We start from the raw sequence: 20,110 nt of genomic DNA, 5'->3' as shown, positions 1-20,110 counted from the left end.
GGTGTCGCAGAGTGGAGTCACAATGGCCACCGCAAGACTCCATCAACCCCATCCACCCCATTTAGGGGCCCTCGCCTTTGACTCACTGGGCTTCAATTGCCTTTGGGAAGGGCTAATTTGGTTTCTTATGGACACTTCTCATTACGACCTCGTCTCCCCACTCAGCGCTATGCTTGCATCTCATTTGCCGCGGTGGCCGGAAAACGTTGGGCAGAAATGGGTCTCTCGACCGCATCACTTTTTCCACCCTTGGCCAGGGCACACACACACCATGCAGACCCTCGTCGGTGTGGCTCGGAAACCATCCAACTTGTGCTTGACCCACCTTAATCCGTCCTGTTCTCATCCCACCTTATGGCAATCGTGGGTGCACATTGTACGGAGCGGAGTACCGAGGACGGAGTACTCGAAAGCAGAAATCAACCAGAAAAAAAAATAGAATTGAATGGTGGCACTTGTCCCCCCACTCATCAGACCCATTTTCTCCATGCTGCTGCAGCTTGACCTTTCCTAGATAGTGTATTTGACTTCCCTATTCCCAATCCCCTTTCGCCATGGGATGCCTGCTCCTGCAGCTTTGCCCACAAGTGGAGATCATACTGCTCTCACCCGGCCCTAATCCAAGCACCGGGCTTCACTAATCCTCTCCCAATGCTGGCCACCAATGCATGGAGACCGAAGGCGACGTGGTCCAATGGTATGCGATGCCATCGGGCTGTTCGTTAATGACGTTCCAGGGCCCAATTCCACGCTGCATCGGGGTTGTTGTCCCATCCACCCGGACAACGGACGAACTGTTATACGCTGCCTCGCCTTGACGGTCCAATTGTGATTTTCTCGTCTCCAGAGGAACAGGTGTACGCTTCTTTCCTCTTCCGTCCTCTACTACATCAGTACCCAGTCTCGCGACTCTCTACCTCTCACTTTTCTTGTACCTCCAGAATTCCTCGCCGTCCCGGACTTTTACCCTTGCATCGAGCCCGACATTAGCTTGTCACTTTCTTATTGTTTCATTCTTGTCACCACGCGCCAGTCAGCATCGGTCACCTCGTTGTGTGATACGTCATTGAAACGAGGACATGGCCAAGAAGAAGAAGAATAAGAACAATAACAACAACCGTCTTCCTGCCGGCTCTACGACACCAAACCCCGAAGCCAAGGATATCAACAAGCCAGCCCCAGAGCCGGCTGCTGTAGGGGACGAAGATGCAGCAACCCCAATACAAGTATGCGAATATCCCTCAGTTTCAATATCAAAGCTTCGAACGTGAATTGAAGACCTATGAAATTGGCTCTTTGACTTTCTCTTCTTATCCTATCACCCCTAAAAATACCAATGCGAATCGTCTGACGGAGGGCAAGGACCAGGATAACCAAACGGCTGCCGATGCCGAACCGAAAAAGGAGGATGCCCCCGTCGAGCCCCCACCAGAAGAGCCTAGCAAGCCTGCAGAAGAGCCTAGCAAGCCTGCAGAAGAGAGCTCATCGAACTCAGAACCTGCTGGTAAGTACTAAAAAGTGAATTTGGCAGTTATCGGAGGAATTATGTCATTGGCTGTGTAACAGTCACTTACCCCAACGCCCTTTAGAACCAACAGAGCCAGCGACTGCTCCAGCGGAGCCCGCTGAGCCCGTTGAGCCCACTGAGTCTGCAGAGGCCACCGAGCCCGCCAGCGGAGACGCAAAGGAGGAGGGTAAGGAGGAGCCTGCTGGTGATGAGCCAGCGCCGAACGCAGAGGGTGAAAGCGCTCCAGACGAAGCCTCTCAAGAACCCCCCTGCAGAGGGTGCAGAAAATCCAGAGGCCGAAACGAAAGACGAAGAGCCTACGCCCCCGCAGAAGAACCAGCCGCAGATGATGGTGCAGCCAAGAAAGATGATAACAATGACAACAATGGTAAGAATCACGTATATGGAAAAGAGAACCTTAACTTGACAGACGGTTTCACAGACGAAGATTTTCCAGAGTGTGACCCTGAAGCCGGACTCGACAAAGTAGAGGCCGAGAAAGAAGCACTCGCCAAGCAAGAAGCTGAAGACGCCAAAGCCGAGGAGGATCTCCCGCCAGCAGATGGGGAAGCTCCGGCTGCTAGCGATGAGCAACCCGCCGCTGACAATGCCGAGGACACTGGTGATAGTCCTGCACCATTGGAAAATTCACCCTCGACAGAGGAGGCTGCAGATGCCCCTGCAGACACACCCGCCGATACTTCTGCCGAGTCTCCTGCAGCTCCTGTTGAGGCACCCGTTGAGACTGCACCAGAACCCGAGAAAGAGGCACCCAGTAAAGAACCAGCAGCCGATCCTAGCCCGCCAGCCGACGAGCCACCATCCGATGAACCCACCGGCAAGTCGAAAAAGAAGAAAAAGGGTAAAAAGGGTAAAAAGGCTGTCGAGCCTGAGCCCGAAGCTGCACCCGAACCTGTAGCAGAGCCTACATCAGAGCCTGCGCCCGAGCCCGAGCCCGAAGCTACCGAGCCCGTAGCGGAGCCTGCACCAGACCCCGAGCCCGAAGCTACACTCGAACCCGTAGCGGAGCCTGCACCAGAACCCGAGGAAGAGGCTCCCAGTGAAGAGCCAGCAGCCGAAACTCCATCCGAAGCTACACCTGCCGATCCTAGCCCGCCAGCCGAAGAGCCGCCAGCTGAAGAACCAGCCGGCAAATCAAAAAAGAGCAAGAAAAAGGCTAAAAAGGCGAAAAAGGCAGCTGAGACCGAAACCGAGCCTGAACCTGCACCTGAACCTGTGACTGAGCCTGCATCAGAGCCTGCATCAGAACCTATACCGGATCCTGTAGAACAACCTGCAGAAGAAGCCACAACACCCGAAGGCGATGAAACGGCCGAAGTAGAGGCAGAGACAAAGCCCGCTGAAGCAGCAGATCCCGCCGAAAGTGACGCTCCCAAGGAACCCGAAGAAGTACCGCCAGCTGCAGAAGCAGAGGAAGTGCCAGCTGAAGCTACCCAAGAAACGGAGTGCGCTCCAGTTGAAGAACCCCCTGCTGCTGATGTTTCTCTCAATGCCCCTTCGGAGGCGGCTGCTGAGGAATTTCCCAAGGAACCGGAACCTGAGCCTGCTCCAGCCGCTGAGCCCGAAGCCACACCAGCCGCAGTTGATGAGGTCAAGGCGGAGGACGCACCTTCGGAGGATGCTACTCCAGAGCTAGTAGCTGAGCCGGCCGAAGAGCCACAGGCAGCACCTGAACCTGAACCAGCAGTTGAAGAACCACCCTCGGCCCCAGATGTTGCTCCAGAACCAGAACAGCCTGCTGAAGAACCACCCGTTGAAGAGGTAGCAGAGGCACCGGCTGCCGAGGAACCTGTGACTGAACAGCCTGCAGAGGAAGTCAAAGCCGAAGCCGAAGCTGCACCTGAACCTGAACCAGCTGCTGAGCCTGAGCCTGAACCAGCTGCTGAGCCTACACTCCCAGCAGAAGCCCCAGCAGAAACAGCAGTGGAAGAACCTACCTCAGAGGCAGATCAGCCAAAGGAAATTCCAGCGGAAATTTCACTGGCTGAAGCTGAAGCTGCACCTGTGGATCCCACGCCTGCTGAGCCAGAGCCTACACCAGAGCCTGAGGCTGCACCCACTGAGCCCGAGCCAGTTCCGGAACCCGAGCCAGCCCCTGCAGAACCAGAACCAGCTCCTGAGCCTGAGCCTGAGCCTGCGGCCGCTGAACTGGAACCAGCACCGGAACCAGAGCCTGCTCCTGTTGAGCCTGAACCAGTATCTGAACCAGTACCCGCCGAGCCAGAACCAACGCCAGAGCCCGAGGCTGCACCCGCTGAGCCTGAGCCAGCACCGGAACCCGAGCTAGCTCCCGCCGAACCTGAACCAGAACCAGCTCCTGAGCCCGAGGCTGCATCAGCTGAACCTGAACCTGAACCCGAACTCGCCGAGCCAGAGCCAGTATCTGAACCGGTCCCCGCCGAGCCAGAACCAACGCCAGAGCCCGAGGCTGCACCCGCTGAACCTGAACCTGAACCCGAACTCGCCGAGCCAGAGCCAACGCCAGAGCCAGCTCCTGCTGAGCCCGAGCCGGTGCCACAGCCCGCCGAACCAGAACCAGAACCGGAGCCGGCGCCTGCTGAGCCAGAACTGGCGCGAGAGCCCGAACCCGAACCCGCATCTGTTGAATCTGAGCCATTCCCTACCGAGCCTCTAGTGCCCGAGGCACCCAGATCCTATGGACTTGCGCCGGATGAGATTCCTCCCGAGGAGTCCGCCGAGGGACCTCGCGGCGAGCTCATGGAGCCCATGGATCCTACTGCAACCAGGCAAGGTTCTCGCAGAAAGAAGAGACGCTCGCCTAGTGACCGTGAAGACCGTGAGCGAGAGCGACGATACTCCAAGACTTCTTCTGAGGGCCGCAAAGAGCAGCTTTCCCGCCCCAAAAATGACGGCGGCTTGTTCACTAACCGGTGGGCCAAGGCTTTGGAGCAAGCCAGAAAGGAACATGACGACAAGCAGCAGAAGAAGATCCAGGAGAAGAGGAAACAGCAAGCTGTCGCTGAGGACCGTCAACGCAGTGGAGTCTCGCCCCCTGAGAAAATCAGACGCTCTGAGAAGATTGCGGCAAGAGAGGAGGCATTGTCAATGGAGGAACCGCCTGTCGTTGAAGTCGAGATTGAACCCAGGCCTAAGCGTCGTTCGTCTGAACAAGGCCAGGCTAGGTCAGTCAAGACTACATCCTCGAAACAGGCAGCCTCTTCAGCCCCAGCTCCCAAACGCGCTTTCCTTCGATATATGGGCAATGGCCAATCAGACACGACTAGACCCATCGTGCGGGTCAACAGCACGAAATCTACTGCACCGCCAACTGAGCGTCGTCCTTCGATCAGCCACAGCAACGGCAGTGGTCCACCGAGTGACGAGAAGACCACCATTGATGAAAGGCGACCTAGCACTCGCTCCGGCGGCTCTTCCTCTCGCCGCGAAGCACGACGTGAGGAAAGGCGCGAGGAGAGACGCGAGGAGCGTCGACAAGAAGAAGCTCGGGCCGAGAAGAAAGCACGGAGACGGTCTCGCGAGGAACCCGAGTCCAGCAAGCCCCGGGAAAGGGAGCGAGAGAAGAGACCCGAGGGCTCTCGTCGCGCCGCCCGCCAGGAAAGCAGAGACAAGGATCCTAACTCGCGCCGTCATCGTCGTCGTGAAGAATCTCCGCCAAAAGAGCAATCCAGGCTTAAGAGTCTTTTCCGAACAATCGCAGCGCACTAGATTAGGTACATTTGTTTCGAGTCTTTGATTTTTGTTCTTCTTTTTTTCAACATTGTCTTTTGATATTATTTGTGATAACTGAAAGTGTCTGGGGATATGTATGATTGATGATTGCATGAAGGAGCGACGCATTACCGGAGTATTTTGTCTTTTCGTCCAGAAAGGACAACATCGAGTCAAGACTGTGAAGTGATTATGAAGTCTATTAGATATGTCAAATTGTTATAACACTGTCGCCAATTTCTGGTTTGAACCCGAAAACGCAAATTTCTCGAGCAATCCATTAGATGCGAATTCATTTTTTCCCCCTTCAAATCAAACTGCGCTCAACGCAGTCGTCGGTGAGAGAGTATGTACACCGTAGTAATCATAAAAGTCATGCTACATGTAAGCCGCGTAGACTGTAATACGAAGTTCAAGTTTCAAGGGAGATGCAGAAGTATTCTGCGAAGATGTCAACTCCGAAATGTCTCGCTCTTGGCCGGAATGACCCTCGAGCACCATCCACACCATGCCCGATGTGAGCCACCCTCCTCCCGAACAAGATATGTGCCTGTTTCCCGCTCATCCTCATACTCAACCACGCATGATCCGACCATGACTCGCTTCTTCGCTTTATGCTTCACCACGCCGCCGAGTCCGATCACTTCTTGCCGAAAATACCCCGGCTCCTCGCCGTCGTGGCTATCTGTCGACAGCAACTCGGTGTGGTACGATGAGTGAGCGGGAGAGCTGTGCCCCGTACTGCTGGTATCACTAGAACTCTCGTCTACTTCACAGTCGACCTCGAGCTCGATTTCCTTTGCCGCAAGGCATGTCTCGCCGCGTCCACATTTCACCCCCTGGCTGCCTTCGCCGATGCCCGTTCCCAGTCCACCACCAAGGTATGTACTGTATCGGGTACGCCATGCCCAAACTCGTCGGTAGGTTATGTCGTTGCTGCGTAGGGTCTGGCCGCACTGGATACAAAGCCAGACGACATCATCGCAATTGCAAACATTGCTCGCCAGTGTGTTCGGTATTGAAGTCTCCTCGTGGTGTTCTGTTGCGGTCGGGTTGGGAGGTGTGTTGTAGAGATGGTGGGAGAGCGGCGCAGTGCCGCAGGTCTGACAGAGACGGCGGATTCGGCCCTTTAAGGCTGTCTGGGAGGGAGGCTTGATCGTGCAGTTCTAAAATCTGATCAGCTTGGACACATCCATGCAGCGGGTGCTTCGAACATACTCTGCATACGATCTTAGTGCAGCGTCGACAGTCACCGACCATGTCGCGCGCACATCTGCCCACTTTTCCACGTGTCATGCGTCCGGGGTCACCGTTGCCCTGACTCAACAGCCTGAGCACCGACTTGACGCTGTCAGGGAGGACGGCCCTGCCGTCCAGCATATCTGAGACGGTCTCGATATACTCATTCTCGCAACGAAGCGTTTCACGAACGAGTTGGTGCCGGAACGGTGCCAGATTCACGTGGAACTGGCGGCATGTTCGCGAAAGGGCGTGGAGGGTATTCAAATCGACGGCGCGGGCAATTTCTTTGACAATTCTGGTGGAGGCCCGAACAAGGCCATCGTATTAGTTCTTGGCTCGAGTGTGGGGAAAAGGGACGCGGTGAAGGTTGAGGGGGGAAATCCACATACGGGTAGCAACTCAACGCCGCGGAGAAGGCATTGCAGTTGGGAGTCTTTGATGTCGGACTCTGTTTAGAGAGAGTTGTCGCAGTGTGCGCGTCTTGGAGTGTGACTTGAGCTTTGAGCTCGGAAGTGGAGGTGGAGGTGGTTGAAGGAGGGAATTCGGCGGCTTTGCTGGTCGCGGCCCTCAGCTTCTCCGGGGCAAGCAATGAGCCGGGATGCCGGAAGGCATCTTGATCGAGGTCGACAAACACCACCATGCTGCTGCTGCTGCTGCCATCTGAGGCCTCATGAATGAATCAGCTCATCAGATAAGATGGGAGATCTCCTGGGGCCTTTTATAGCGTGGGGCGGGGTTGCTGAAAGTGTGGTTCTGCTGGGTCCCTGGCGCGGTAGCCGGGATCCGAGTGGGATGATGCTCGTGTGAGGGATTTTGATGCTCCGTTCTTCGAGCAAGGCGCAGTGCAAGGGAATAATTGGCGCAATATTGTCAATTTGTGTGACGCGGGGTAGACGCGGGGGTGGAAGGGTGAAGGGGCCAAAGAGGGGAAGAAGAACAGAAGGCGTCTAGACCGAGCTTGACTTGGTTAGAGCTGGTCAGCTGTAGCTAGTTAGCTCTCTCTACTCTTATACTGCCGGCTATCAGCGGATATTACTGGTATTACTAGTCATGCACAGAACTTGGTAGATTTTATCTGGTTTAAAAAGAAAAGGAAAGGAGGAGAAGGGAAAATGCATAGGAGCATACTATCCTCTACTCTGATCCTCTGGGTATTTATTTTTCTTTCGATTTCGATTTCGATTTTGAGGGGATTCATGTCGATCTAGACCCACCAGCCCACCAGACCCTTCAACTTGCTTGCTGCCGCAGATTTGAAGATAAATTAATTCCATTCAGTAAATACGATAGTAAATCCTCCTCTATTCAATCACACAGAAATAATTAGAATGCAAATATTATGTCCACGCTTGTATGACCACGCTATGTCCGAATCAAATCAAAACACTTCCAAGGGAAGATGGATGCTCTAGAGGTGGTCGCAATGAACCTCGTAGCTGCGGTAAACCTTGTCGCCAGAGAGGCAAGTCTGGACAGGAACGTCATGTGCGTCCAAATGGCAAGTGACGTCGCTATAAACACGCACTGATGATATCGGTCAGTTCTTGAACAATTCAAGTTGTACATCACACATCCCGCTAATCGGCTACTTACGGCTGCAGTTGTTGATCGCGTATTCGAAGCTGACGGATCTATAAGGGGTGTCGCCGGGGAATGTATTGCACTTGTTGACATAGTCGCCATAGACACCGAGTTCGCCTTCGTTCTGTGCCGAACAGCCAGGCTCCCCGAACAGACGAAGCTGGGCATACCGAGTGTCGGCCGGGGGTGCTGGCATCGCAGATGCGCCCATGGCAAGGGCAATGGCGGAAGCAAGAATAGTGGTGAAATGCATTTTGACTCTGATGTGGTAGAAATTGAAGCTAGGACTTGAAGAAGGTTGATCGGTGATGTTTGATGAACTGTGTTGATGATCTGATAGAAGTTTGCGGATCTGCCCTTTTCTTAAATACCACATTCCTGCGGCTTGGCCTAAACATCGCTTTGGCTAAAAGGTATGAGTGATAATCCGCTCTATTCTTGGAAGCTCTGGTCAGGTTCAACAAAGCTAGTTCTTCCCGTGATCTGACGAAAGAGTGTACACAATGGGGGGCGAAAAGCATGTCTCACCTACCTCGCCCGCTCCTACGCGTGTCGTTTAATAAGGCTGTGTATGTGCCATGTGTCGATCTATAGCTTGTAGAAATCTGTCTTCGTATGAAGGCTTTCTGCTGGCATTTTGATTTTTTAGCCCAACAAACGCGCAAGCTTCAAAAATATCGACTTCCTGCAATTCCCAATATTCTATGCCATATTGTGTTTGTTCTAGTAGTAGTGCTTTAACACGATACCGAAGCTTCATGTTCTGCCCGCGATTTGAGTCGGTCAGCGATCTATTTACATCTGAGCTTGTTATTCGTCCAAGCTATGCAATATGACATCATGCCACAGTAAGTAGTATCGAGATGCGGCATGGAATCGACCTGCTTTCCTAGCTAGGTCGAGGAATCAACCAAGGCTTATATTTTTGAGACAATGATTCACAGTGCTATCCAAACTATTCGGAAATCATACTCCGTACTAATCGATACAGACAAGGCAACCAGCATGGCTGAAGGAACTACAGATCCCGATGTCAGCTGAGTGTGACCTGTTGCATTAAGGCTTCGTGGTCAGCAATGCCTCGAATAGTCGTGGTCAAATTCTGAGATAATCTACTGTACCTTCAACACGTATGATATGTGTCATTTCATTTTCAACCAAGCGATGATTCAGAGTGGACCAGCTAACTCGAGTGATCTCCGTTGCGTTGTGCGGGGTGGGTAGCCCCGATCTACTTCGAGGCCCGAGCTCTACTGTACATGAGACAATGTGGCCCGCCTTGCTTGTCCTACCGATAATGGTAGAGGTCACGATTTCGAGAAGCTTCCAGGAATCATTCAGTTCAGCAATTATGTCTTGCAAATGGCTGAACAACTATCAAACATGGTTGCATTCAATATCAGCCACCCTTACTGGGGCCTGGTCAGCTGTCACGTATTCCGCATGTGAAAAGTAGTTATGTGGTCGCAATTAGTGATATTATTCCGCATAATGTTTGATTTTCTACTATAGCAGCTGCTCCATTGGTTCTTCGCCCCTTATAGCTCTCCATTTATTACTCGATCGTATCAAATATTCAGACCCCTTCATTATCCAGGACCACTTTCTCAAGAAACCCGGCATTATCTCCCAATTATCCTCGTCGGACGGATCTCCCCAAATAATAAATCCTGCTCGAGATGAAGTCATCCCATCTTCGTCCTGATCCAGGTTTTTCAGGTCGGAAATATAGCCTTTTGCATTGTTCTGAAACGCCGGGAATACATCATTTGAAGAAAGAGATTCGAGATGGGGTACGTTGCCAAGGATGTCAAGTAGAAGCGCGATATGATCGTAATGACATTGTTGCTGAATTAAGATATCTCGCATATGTCGGAATGGAATAAGGTCGATCCAAGGGGCATGTATTATGCGTGTCTGTAGTTCAGTCAACGCAAGCGAGCTCGGTGTCTCTGCCTTCGTGATGATTTGGAAGACCCCCGGGAAAGCCGTGTCAAAGGCGACCGGGTCATGCCCCGGCAATATAGAATCAATTGATCGGGATAAAGTAAGCTTATTATCGTAAAGGCCTCGGTATACATTAAACTGGACGAGACTGAGCAGAAAATCTGCTCGAGGAGGGGCCATCTGAGGGTGACAGCCTAGCGTAGACGTTGTGGCAGTCCAGTCTGAGGGTTCTTGGTGTTTTTTAGTGTCAGTCGACAGGCGATGATTGGCGAATTTCAAGTTTCTTCTGTGATCTGGAAGATGTGGCTTTGGTTGAGGATTATCCTGTACGAGGCGCCAACGGCCAATCTGATAAGGGGTCCGGTTGGCTTTCCCTTTTTGCTGCACGGCAAGTCGTTCCCCTGTTAGATGCTAGTTAGCCATCAAAGCATTGCGCAGTATAATGACTCAATTCCCAGGCGCTTACTGTGAGCTCTCTGGTTAAGCTTGTTCTGAAGTTTCCTGCGGAGTTTCATTTCATGTTCATCGACTGCACTCCTTGGTGGCCTCCTTTCAGCAGCTAATGCGCTCATCCTGAACGAGACTCGATTATACTCCGAGACTGCGATGGACAGAGGAGGTGACTGACACAAAACGAAAGCTTGTCCGTCAAAGCGTAGATCGTTCAAAATATATGAGAGGGGGTTTTCAGTTTGGGGGCCGAGGGCAGTGCATGCTTAGTTCAGTCTCAAAAGGGTAATTCCTGTCAGCAGGCCCCACTTCTACTATATTCCAAGGTTTCTAACTCTTGACTTGAATACTGAGTGTGTCTAAATCGACTCGGATGGATGCTGTGCAGAGGGAAAGGCTTATGAGTACTTCAGTTTTCCACTGAAACAGAATATTCTACATCCTTCCGGATAATCATCCTTGTGCTTCCATCACTTCCACTGTGTATGCTGCCTCCCTCCCTCGAGTGCCCCGGCCTCGCAGCCTCACTGACAACTGTCTTATTGCCCCTCCCATCGGTCACATCTGGTCTATCCCTAAACACCCCACTTGCTCGGCGAACGGCCCGCCCCATCACTCTTCCCATCTCATAATCCCGCGACCGCCCCGAGGCGTAGGGGTCGGTATTTCCCTGTCTCCCGGATCCATACCCGTAACCGTAACCACCGCTACTGCTGCCGAGGTTGGAATCGCCGGCTGTGCCGTAGTGGGTTGTGAGGGCGCTCATGAAGGGGCGTAGGCAAAATACCGTGCATGCTATAAGCGAATAGTTGAGCTGGAGTTGGGTGAAGACTGTGTGGCCAATTGCGGCGAGGGTAGGATTTTCAGTAGCTGCGTATTCTCTGAGGGCGGAGAGACGAAGTGACGAAAATATTATTAGCCTATCAGTTAATTTTGTGTTAGTTGAGGTACGTAGTGGTGCTTAGGAATCGATCTCGGAAGGAGGACGCACGGTAGTCTAGCTGCAAAGCATACTATGATCACGATTTTATGTGAATTATGCATCTGTAGACCCCAAACCAGAGCGATGCTGAAAGTAAAAAGTAGAATTTCGGTTGAGATGTCAAGCGCGGCAATCGCTTGCCAGCGGGCGAACTGTTAACTGTTAGTATATCGCATTCGATGTCCGTGTGTTTGGTTCGTGATTGTTGCTCAAGAGCGAAATTGTAGACATACTAGGTTCTGACACTGTACGCCAGGTATAGCCCACGGCTTATTTCCCTCGCAGTCGACCGAGATAACCAGCACTGAAACAATAACACCCACTGTGCTCAACCCTAATGTCGCCCACAGAAAGCTCTTGTGGCGCTCCCGCGGGGTTAACCGCAGGTAGATAGCGATAACGCAGCATTTCGAGAGGTAAAGAGTTAATAGATAGAGTATGTCGGCAGTAACGAGGGACTGTGTCTGTCAGTCTCTTTCTTATATCCAATTCGTTTCGGCATCAGGTAACGAATAGGTACATTTTGTATGCGATTGACGGCATTTTCAGCCACCAGTGATATATCGGTCCCGAATCCGATACTCGAGGAGTGAAATATAATGATTGACTCGGCGACCGCAGTAATCTAGTATGATAGTATGATGTTAATCTCGTTTATAACGACTTGATTTGTCGATGGATTTCAATTGCGTACCGTGGCGCCCAGCAAGATTATATCGTCTGATCCCCATGACGGACTAAGAAACTTCCGCACATACACTCGGATCAACAGACTGACCAGCGAGATCACCAAGCAGATGGCGGCTATTATGATAATAATCCCGGCATGATGCTTGTCGTCTATCGTCTCGAAAGGCGGCGACTGGCCCGGGGGCACTTTGATGGCCATTGCGGCGCGGATACCAAGGTGTGGTCTGACGTGGAAGTATCAAGGGGAAAATGATCAGAAAAGAAATAGAAAATGATAATAATAATCAACCATCATGGCGACGACTCCATGAATAGCGGCTAGGTAGCTCGGACAATTCAAACGAAGAGGTCTAACATCCAACGCAACGTGATACTAGTATATTAGTAATTTTTTGTGGGCTGTGATATCAGCTGGAGCGATCCTTCTGGTCACGGTACTACTAGTTACTAGCCGCCGGCCGCGTGTGCACAAACGGCATTTCAACCGAAGCTCGAAACCTTGAAAGCCAACGATGCACTGTACCTGCTCCAAGCCCATATCCCTGCTTAGCGTGGGAACCAGTGCGCGATGAGAAACTGACAGCGGACAAATAGAAAATGACAAGACTCCATACTGGATCGCAAATATCCAATGAGAGGGAAAGTCAGGCGAAAGGAATGAACTACATACACGTATTTCAGGGCACGACAGGGTGGAGTTTGCAATTTGGGACTGCGCTAGCTACGAGATAGAGTTGGTGAAATATGGAGCCGGGCTGTAGACTGCATAAGGGGCGCCAGCCTTTCCCTTACGCCAACTGCCAAGCGGGCGGGAAATGGGGCCGCATAGTAGGGTCCACCTTCCGTACGCCACCATAATGAAGGAGTAGAAGGCTCGGACGGAGTACTACTCGGAAACAGGAAGAACTACGGGCAATAATTTCATCAAGTATATGTAATATTCTCATGAAAATTCGATTCTCCCTTTGAATTCAATTGACCCTTCCTCTTATTCAACTCGAATATAACTCAGGGGTGCCAGTGCTAAGTCGGGAAGACTTGGTGCGAAGCCATGTATAGGTAATGCATACTACCTTGTTTCAGACTCATTATGCATATCGTATGAGTAAACATACTCTGCCAAGTCATTCCTTCCTTTTAGTACTGCTCATTAATATCCCATCTACATAGTATTCAAAGCTCAAGTGGATTTCTCCACTTAGTAAATCCACAAAGTGGGCTCTTCTTGCCACGCGCTCCACTGTGCCTTCGACTCGGACCCCTATGTACGAGTATGATTATATAGGAAAGTCCTCTGCATTGTTATCATCCGAGATGATCCGTTCTAAATATAATGAAACAAAATTATTTTCGCCCCTTCCAATGCCAACATCATACGAGTGGGTAGTAACTAAATTTCTCGCTTCACCAGCGCGACGGGCGGGATGTAATGGTGCCGTCCCCGCAGCACATAATACACCACCGCAATGATCAAGATTCCTCCATACATGACTACACACCAGTTCATGCTTTCAGGATCAACGGTCGAGGTAAGCGGGAAGAAGGCGAATACGAACACTGGGCAGAGAAAGCATAGCGCTCCAATGTTGATGGCCATGCCGAACCGGCCGAGTGTCCATCTATGTGGTGGGAGGGGCTCCCCTCTGATGCGCTTTAGAAGCACGCAACCAATAGTGATGATGTACGAGGACATCATTGCGCCGATAGTAAGGGTGACTATGGCGAGAAGCGCGGCTGAAGAGCCGATGTTAATGAGCGATAAGAGTATCGTCACTACCAATGAGACCATCACGGCGTTCAGGGGGATGTTCCAGCCCGGGTTAACCTTGTTCTGTCAGTGGACTCATGCCTGAAAAGGGAAAAAATGGAATGACATACATATCCAAAGAAGTCCGAGAAAGGAAGGCCGCGGTCACGCGCGAAAGACCATAACTGGCGCGATGCTGTTGCTATTTCTGTGATCGTGCTCGCCGTCAAGGTCAGCACCAAAACGGCGGTCATGGCGTTCGTGCCCGGAAGACTCTCTGTTGCGTTATAGAACACCTGCATAAATGGGTACCCTGTTGGAGTGGCCAGAATGTCGTCAATGTCCCCCAGGGTAAAGCAAACCGTCACCAGTACCAGGAAACCACAGGCAGCATTGGTGCATACCGATGTGATCATCGCCTTTGGCAAGGTCTCAGATGCATCTTTGATTTCTTCGGCTAATCACCTACTGTCAGCAAATAGTCTGGAGATTATTGGGAAGATACGCACACATATGCACTGCGCAATCATATCCGATCAGCGCTGTGATGGTGGTCGAGAATCCAACAAGCGTGGCAGTCCCCGCGCTGTTCCAGGATCCACCGTTATTGAACTCAGTGAACACCTGCTTCGCGCTGCGGCGAGGACCAAGTACCCATAGCGGAATTATGATAGCAAACAAACCGCATACATGGAGAATCAGAATCAACACTTCCACGAAGGGCAGCCGCTTGGCCAAAAAGGTGTTGAATATGATCGAGAACAGCGTGATGGCGATCACCAACAAGGTACCGTGCCATGCCTCCATACCGTAATCTGGGTTGTTTAGTACTATCAAGCCTTGAATGATCGTTCCAGCCAGATAGGCGATCGACACGATGGCGCATTGCCAACCCATGGCGCACAGCCAACCTATATTGTTAACTTGGATTCGGTGAATAATGTAGAAAACAGAAGAATATACCAGTTATGTAGCTGAGGAATTTCTGACAGCTAGGAGGGGCAAACTCCGATACCCAATGGTATTGTCCACCAGAAGTAGGGGCCCTATGGAATTAGATTGGATGCAGAACCTCAAGTGTCGGTAGACTCACATGGATGCCATCTCAGCCAAACTCAAGAACACAAGAAGAAACCCAGCGGCGACAATGAGGAATCCCCAGATCAACCCGGCAGTTCCTCCGTCCGTCAAGCCTTGTTGCAGTAGACTACATAGACGATCAGTCATTGAATCAAAATGTAGACACGGATGGCATACGTCAAAACAACCTCCCACGTGGCGATCAACGTGCAGCCAAATCCTACAATGGAGATAAATCGGAAGTTACGCTGCAGGGTTAGTTCATGTACATTTGCCGCGATCGTGGAATCTTGAGCATACCCGCAAAACCTGATCTCTCCCTAGAGCACTCATATCGGCTTGGTCGGCCTGGGTGCCGCGCCATTTAGGGGCGACAAAGCCTCTGGAGGGGGCTTCCTCGGCGAAAGTCATGGTGACTGTTGAAGGGTCTTTGTTCCAGGGCATACTGGAATATAGACGGCGAAGATGATGAAGGACTATCGGGGAAAAGGCAAGGGTTGACGGCAGGCCGCTTCGGGTAACTATAAAAGAATGGTGGTATTAACTTTTGCAGAATCCTCCGCCCCTCATAGCATCCACTCAGCGCGTCTGGCCGACAGTGGAGCAATTCGCGCGGCACAGAATCTGCGTTTCAGACAGCTGAGGCAGTGAAACTCTGTAGCAGGACTAGAGCATAGTTGCAGCTTCCTGCTATTTAGTGTGAGCTGCTAGACAGTTAGGGCTTCGTGTTGGTTGCGGCCCCACCAAAGTTATTTTATTGCCACGCCAGGAACTTTGCTCTGCTTTGGCGGGGACTAGACAGACGACTCCTTGCATGAGAAAATCATGACATGAATTGGGATTGACTGTCAATTGAAATGACTGCCGCCTGATTGGCATCTTTGTTTTCCTCCTCTTCACCCCTCCTCACGTAATACCATGATCCCCTTCACCTTCCTCGCCCTCCTCATCCTCGCCTCCTACCTCATCTACCATCATGTTATATACCCCTACTTCCTCTCACCGCTCTCTTCCATCCCTAACGCCCACCTCACATCTCCCCTATCCAGGCGCTGGATTGACCACAGGCGCAGCACAGGGACAGAAGTCCTCGCAATTGATGCCCTGCATCAAAAGTACGGCCCCATCGTCCGTCTCGGTCCAGAGGAATTGAGTGTCAATTCCATCCACGGTCTAAAGGTCATATATACCGGTGCTTTCGAGAAGCACGCCTTCTACAACGATGCCTTTGTCAATTTTAACGTTGAAAACATGGTCGGCATGGTGCACAATGCGCCACACGCACACCAGAAGCGGATGTTGAGCAAGACCTTCTCCAAGTCGTTTCTCCAGGAATCTGGTGATCTGCAGACGATCTCAAAGGTTGTTCTGTGGGATCGATTGATGCCTATTCTCAAGAAAGCGGGGAATGATGGAGAAGTGTTGAATGTCCTACCGATGTTCCAAGCTGTTGGGATGGACTTTACCTCCTCTTTCTTGTTTGGGTTGAGACGAGGAACGAGGTATCTGTTCAATATCCCGGAGTGGATGGTTTGGCTCAGAGGAGTATGAGAAGTTTAAGTTTTTGAGTCGGGACGACCGGTATATGGGGTTCATTGAGGGCTGGTGCATGGAGCTCTGTGAGCGAACAGAGGCATCCAAGAACGAAGAGATTCTCAGCAATGAGGAGAAGCTGCTGCCATTCACGAATCCAGTCATCTATGAGCAGTTGCAGCAGAGCCTCCTTTCACAGAAAGAACACGACCCGCGTCCATTGAATCTAGCAGTTGCGTCCGAATTGCTCGACCATCTAGTCGCAGGCCATGAAACGACTGGCATCACATTCACATACATGATGTGGGAGCTATCGAAGCAGCCGGAGCTTCAAGCTAAGCTGCAAAAGGAGCTAATGACCTTGTCTCCGTCCCTACGGTACCCAGGCTCGAGCACAGGCGGAGATAAGGCCCTCCCTTCTCCTTCCGCCATAGATGCCCTTCCCCTCCTTGACGCTATGGTTCGCGAGACCCTTCGTCTTCATTCCCCGGCCCCGGCCCAACTCCCTCGTGTCACCCCCACGACAGAAAAAGGCACTTCTCTACATGGGTACGATAACATCCCGGGTGGCGTAAGAGTCAGCTCGACCGCTTACTCCCTCCACCGAATTGACGAGGTCTACCCGCACCCTCTGGAATGGCTGCCAGAGCGATGGCTCCAGGCAGGCGATAATATTCACGACATGAGGCGACTTTTTTTTGCATTCGGGAGTGGCGGGCGCATGTGTCTAGGAAGTAATTTTGCATTGCAAGGTGCGTCCCTTGAGTATGAATCTTCGAGGATGAGGCTAATGAATGCAGAAATTAAATTGGTCATGGCGGCGGTGTATTCAAACTTCACGACATCTACTATAGACGATGAAGGCATTGAGCAGCACTACGAATTTATTGCGCTGCCGCGCGGAAGAAAACTAATGTTGAAGTTTACGCCAGTGGATGATTAATGCGGTACGAACATATGATATAAGATGAAAATTATGTAGAAATGAAAAGCATTCACAGATTTATCTTGGGTCTTTTTGACACCGGACCAAGTTATCATTTACCTTAAACATAGGAAATTCCCTCCTGTCCTCAGCCCATACGGCATGGATTTCATCGACTTTCCATCCACCAAAGGCAACGTCAAGTCCTGGCCAAGACCAAATGGGAAGATTGTTTCAACAATATCAAAAATAGGGCCAAGCTCTCTCACGCTTAAAATATCCCAAGTGCTTTTTATGACTGCGGCCTAGATCGATCCATAATATTCATATTGATCTACTACCGGTTGTTAATATCATCTCGGTCCACTGAATTATAGTGATTTTTTATTATGTTTTGGAACAAAGAGAGTGAAGTCTGGGTAGTGGCTCGTTTTCAGAAGCCCCATTTAGCTCTCTATCACGACTCTAATTCATGATGCTCCTTGGATCTATAAAGCACACTTTTCATGATAGTTTGATTGATAAATGATGCTCTTACTAACTTTCTATTTCTGCTTGCTTGGGTTACTTTGTGCAAGATGACTGCATTGGTGAAGAAACTCCCTAGTAAATGCATGATATAATGTTTGCTAGTCTGGCTCAATGACCTTCTAGGCGTTGACTCTTCTTTGCTACATAGCATTCCTTGTGTATCTCTCTTAGATGGATACCTTGCCTAGACAAACACCAAACCCATGCAATATGATAGCCGCTATCACCCAATGGCTTGACTTCACTTCTCGAGGATTAACTCAAAATCGTATTCCAGCTACTAAGTCTTCCTTTTGTATCAACTGTTGTTCTGCATGATCATATAAATCAAGGTGCAATTCCTGCAGTTGCTGGATCTCTAGAATTTAGTATGAGGAGACTCAGAGAGAATACATACTACCATTGACAGGATTTTAAGGAGGACGCTTTTCCTAATGAGAAAGAAGATCACAGATGAATACTAATAAGCATCTCGGAATTTTTAGACCGTTTGTACAATGAAAAAAAAAGGTTTCAACCCATGACGAAGACGAGCAAATACCCAACGCAGTGCCAGCAGAGAAACGAAATACGAAAAAAAAGGGGGTAAAAAACGCGAAAATCGATAAAGGGAGTATTACTAGTATACGAGTAGCATAGGATGATAATTGTAGCTTCAGTTTATCCTTGGGACGTCAAGCGGGGCAAAGTGGCATTCATTTAGGCGGAGTTAGGGTTATGAGGGAGTATAGAACAGCCAAAAAAAATCGAAGATAAGTAGACCCATAAAAACTTATTTTACTGAGTGTGAGCTGAGTGCTTAATAGGTGCGGTGCGTACGGTTGACCTCTACTCCGTCGGTAAGGAGTATGTAACAGCAAACAATTGGCGAACAGGCGATCGCCAGCGCTGAGCCCAGACGGGAATCTACTCCTTGAGCTTGACACTGACTATCCTCATCAAAGTGGCGGCTACTAAAAGCAAAGCCCCACCTGGAAGAGCGAAAGTGTGGTCCGTCTGTGTCTATTCGTACGTCCACAGAGTACTCCATAGCGACTGATCATCACCCAAGCGGGCAACTTCTTCGGAGTCTCCACTGGCACTTCGTACTCTCCACCAACCAGCCGAGGAAAAACAACCTTGGAAGGAAGGCGAGAATCCTGCTCGGCAGGCGTCGCAACAACTTCGGGATTATCCAGACTTTCCATTCACTCCTTTCATCTCATCCACACGGACCACACCCAAGAGCCTCGTGACAACGGAGATAACCCCCCTCTTCGTCGGAGACACCTCCACCCCCCTGATCGACACGCCCCGAACCCGCCTCCACTCACCTACGGATGTACATACTCGTACATCCCAGCAAGTGCCATCGTATCAGAGACGCGACTAACCGATCCTTTGGCGAGATCTGCTTCCTACCCCTGTCCGCTACCCTCCCTGCCCGCCTATCTGCCTGACTTGCAGCCTGCTGCATGCAAGCCCAGCTCAGCAACATTAAGGAGTAGCCTATGACAAACTCCTTCGGGAAATGCGGAGTATTGTTCCACGCTTAAAAATCCCCGAAGGAGGGAAGACTCCGATGCAAGAGGACAAGGCTGGGTGGAAAAGGAGACGCGAAAAAGAAGCTACTAATACTTGTAGTAGTTAGACTCAGCTAAGCAACAATAACGGGGCTGCACTATGTATGTGCATAGGCTTACGCGACGCTACAGTGCAACCGCACGAGTCAACCGTTTCCACGTCAGTTGGAGGAAAGAAGACTAGCGGGGTTACGAGACTGGAGCTGAACTGAGCTGAGTTGAGCTTGGAGGAGGATTCCCCCAATAATCGTGGTCCATCATTTCCGCGGCCGACACCTGCCGAGTCCAGATCGACGGGCGCCTGGACAGTGCGGATTTGTGGACTGGGAAGAATCGAATTTATGGGACCCAGGTGCATTGGCCGGGTTCTCCGTGTCGCATCGCGTATGTCGTAACGCAACCCAGCTCGCCTATAAGCTTGAAAGGGGTGATGGGGTGGAGCTTACGACAGGCAGAGACAGGCAGAGACAGGAGATAGAGCGGATACGTCGGGGTTTGAGTTCGCGTATGAGAAGGGAAGTCGTGCAAGGACTAAGGTGGTCTAAGAAGATAGGGTACCAGGGCCACGGAGGTGTAATTTCAATTAATCTATTTGGCGGTCGGAGGAGTCGGGGCGAGACCC

At 51.0% G+C, this 20,110-nt stretch overlaps 6 protein-coding genes across 6 annotated transcripts; 2 read left to right on the top strand and 4 right to left on the bottom strand.

The window, feature by feature from the left end:
- Positions 1 to 1,206: 1,206 nt before the first annotated feature.
- On the top strand, positions 1,207 to 5,215 carry N7509_006845 (PE repeat family protein; the record flags this gene model as incomplete). Its single annotated transcript, XM_056631482.1, has 2 exons — positions 1,207 to 1,504; positions 1,590 to 5,215. The coding sequence occupies 2 exons, from the start codon at positions 1,207 to 1,209 to the stop codon at positions 5,213 to 5,215; spliced, it is 3,924 nt and encodes a 1,307-aa protein (XP_056487033.1).
- A 455-nt stretch (positions 5,216 to 5,670) lies between these two features.
- Positions 5,671 to 7,100, bottom strand: N7509_006844 (uncharacterized protein; the record flags this gene model as incomplete). The annotated part of the gene is made up of 3 exons (XM_056631481.1): positions 5,671 to 6,384; positions 6,437 to 6,755; positions 6,850 to 7,100. The coding sequence occupies 3 exons, from the start codon at positions 7,098 to 7,100 to the stop codon at positions 5,671 to 5,673; spliced, it is 1,284 nt and encodes a 427-aa protein (XP_056487032.1).
- A 768-nt stretch (positions 7,101 to 7,868) lies between these two features.
- N7509_006843 (uncharacterized protein) lies at positions 7,869 to 8,294 on the bottom strand (the record flags this gene model as incomplete). Its single annotated transcript, XM_056631480.1, has 2 exons — positions 7,869 to 7,984; positions 8,054 to 8,294. The coding sequence occupies 2 exons, from the start codon at positions 8,292 to 8,294 to the stop codon at positions 7,869 to 7,871; spliced, it is 357 nt and encodes a 118-aa protein (XP_056487031.1).
- Positions 8,295 to 10,847: 2,553 nt separating this feature from the next.
- Positions 10,848 to 12,309, bottom strand: N7509_006842 (uncharacterized protein; the record flags this gene model as incomplete). The annotated part of the gene is made up of 5 exons (XM_056631479.1): positions 10,848 to 11,358; positions 11,430 to 11,572; positions 11,654 to 11,878; positions 11,941 to 12,045; positions 12,115 to 12,309. 5 exons carry the CDS (start codon positions 12,307 to 12,309, stop codon positions 10,848 to 10,850), a joined length of 1,179 nt encoding a protein of 392 aa, XP_056487030.1.
- A 1,191-nt stretch (positions 12,310 to 13,500) lies between these two features.
- N7509_006841 (Amino acid/polyamine transporter I) lies at positions 13,501 to 15,348 on the bottom strand (the record flags this gene model as incomplete). Its single annotated transcript, XM_056631478.1, has 7 exons — positions 13,501 to 13,935; positions 13,989 to 14,314; positions 14,367 to 14,768; positions 14,821 to 14,903; positions 14,951 to 15,064; positions 15,115 to 15,185; positions 15,238 to 15,348. The coding sequence occupies 7 exons, from the start codon at positions 15,346 to 15,348 to the stop codon at positions 13,501 to 13,503; spliced, it is 1,542 nt and encodes a 513-aa protein (XP_056487029.1).
- Positions 15,349 to 15,855: 507 nt separating this feature from the next.
- On the top strand, positions 15,856 to 17,413 carry N7509_006840 (cytochrome P450; the record flags this gene model as incomplete). Its single annotated transcript, XM_056631477.1, has 3 exons — positions 15,856 to 16,439; positions 16,507 to 17,222; positions 17,271 to 17,413. The coding sequence occupies 3 exons, from the start codon at positions 15,856 to 15,858 to the stop codon at positions 17,411 to 17,413; spliced, it is 1,443 nt and encodes a 480-aa protein (XP_056487028.1).
- Between the last annotated feature and the right edge of the window lie 2,697 nt (positions 17,414 to 20,110).

Source organism: Penicillium cosmopolitanum, assembly GCF_028827165.1.
Source record: "Penicillium cosmopolitanum strain IBT 29677 chromosome Unknown utg000008l:1.0-4398992.0:1.0-4402845.0, whole genome shotgun sequence".
NCBI classification, from domain to species: Eukaryota; Fungi; Ascomycota; class Eurotiomycetes; order Eurotiales; family Aspergillaceae; genus Penicillium; species Penicillium cosmopolitanum.
This window is presented reverse-complemented; position numbering and strand designations above follow the sequence as displayed.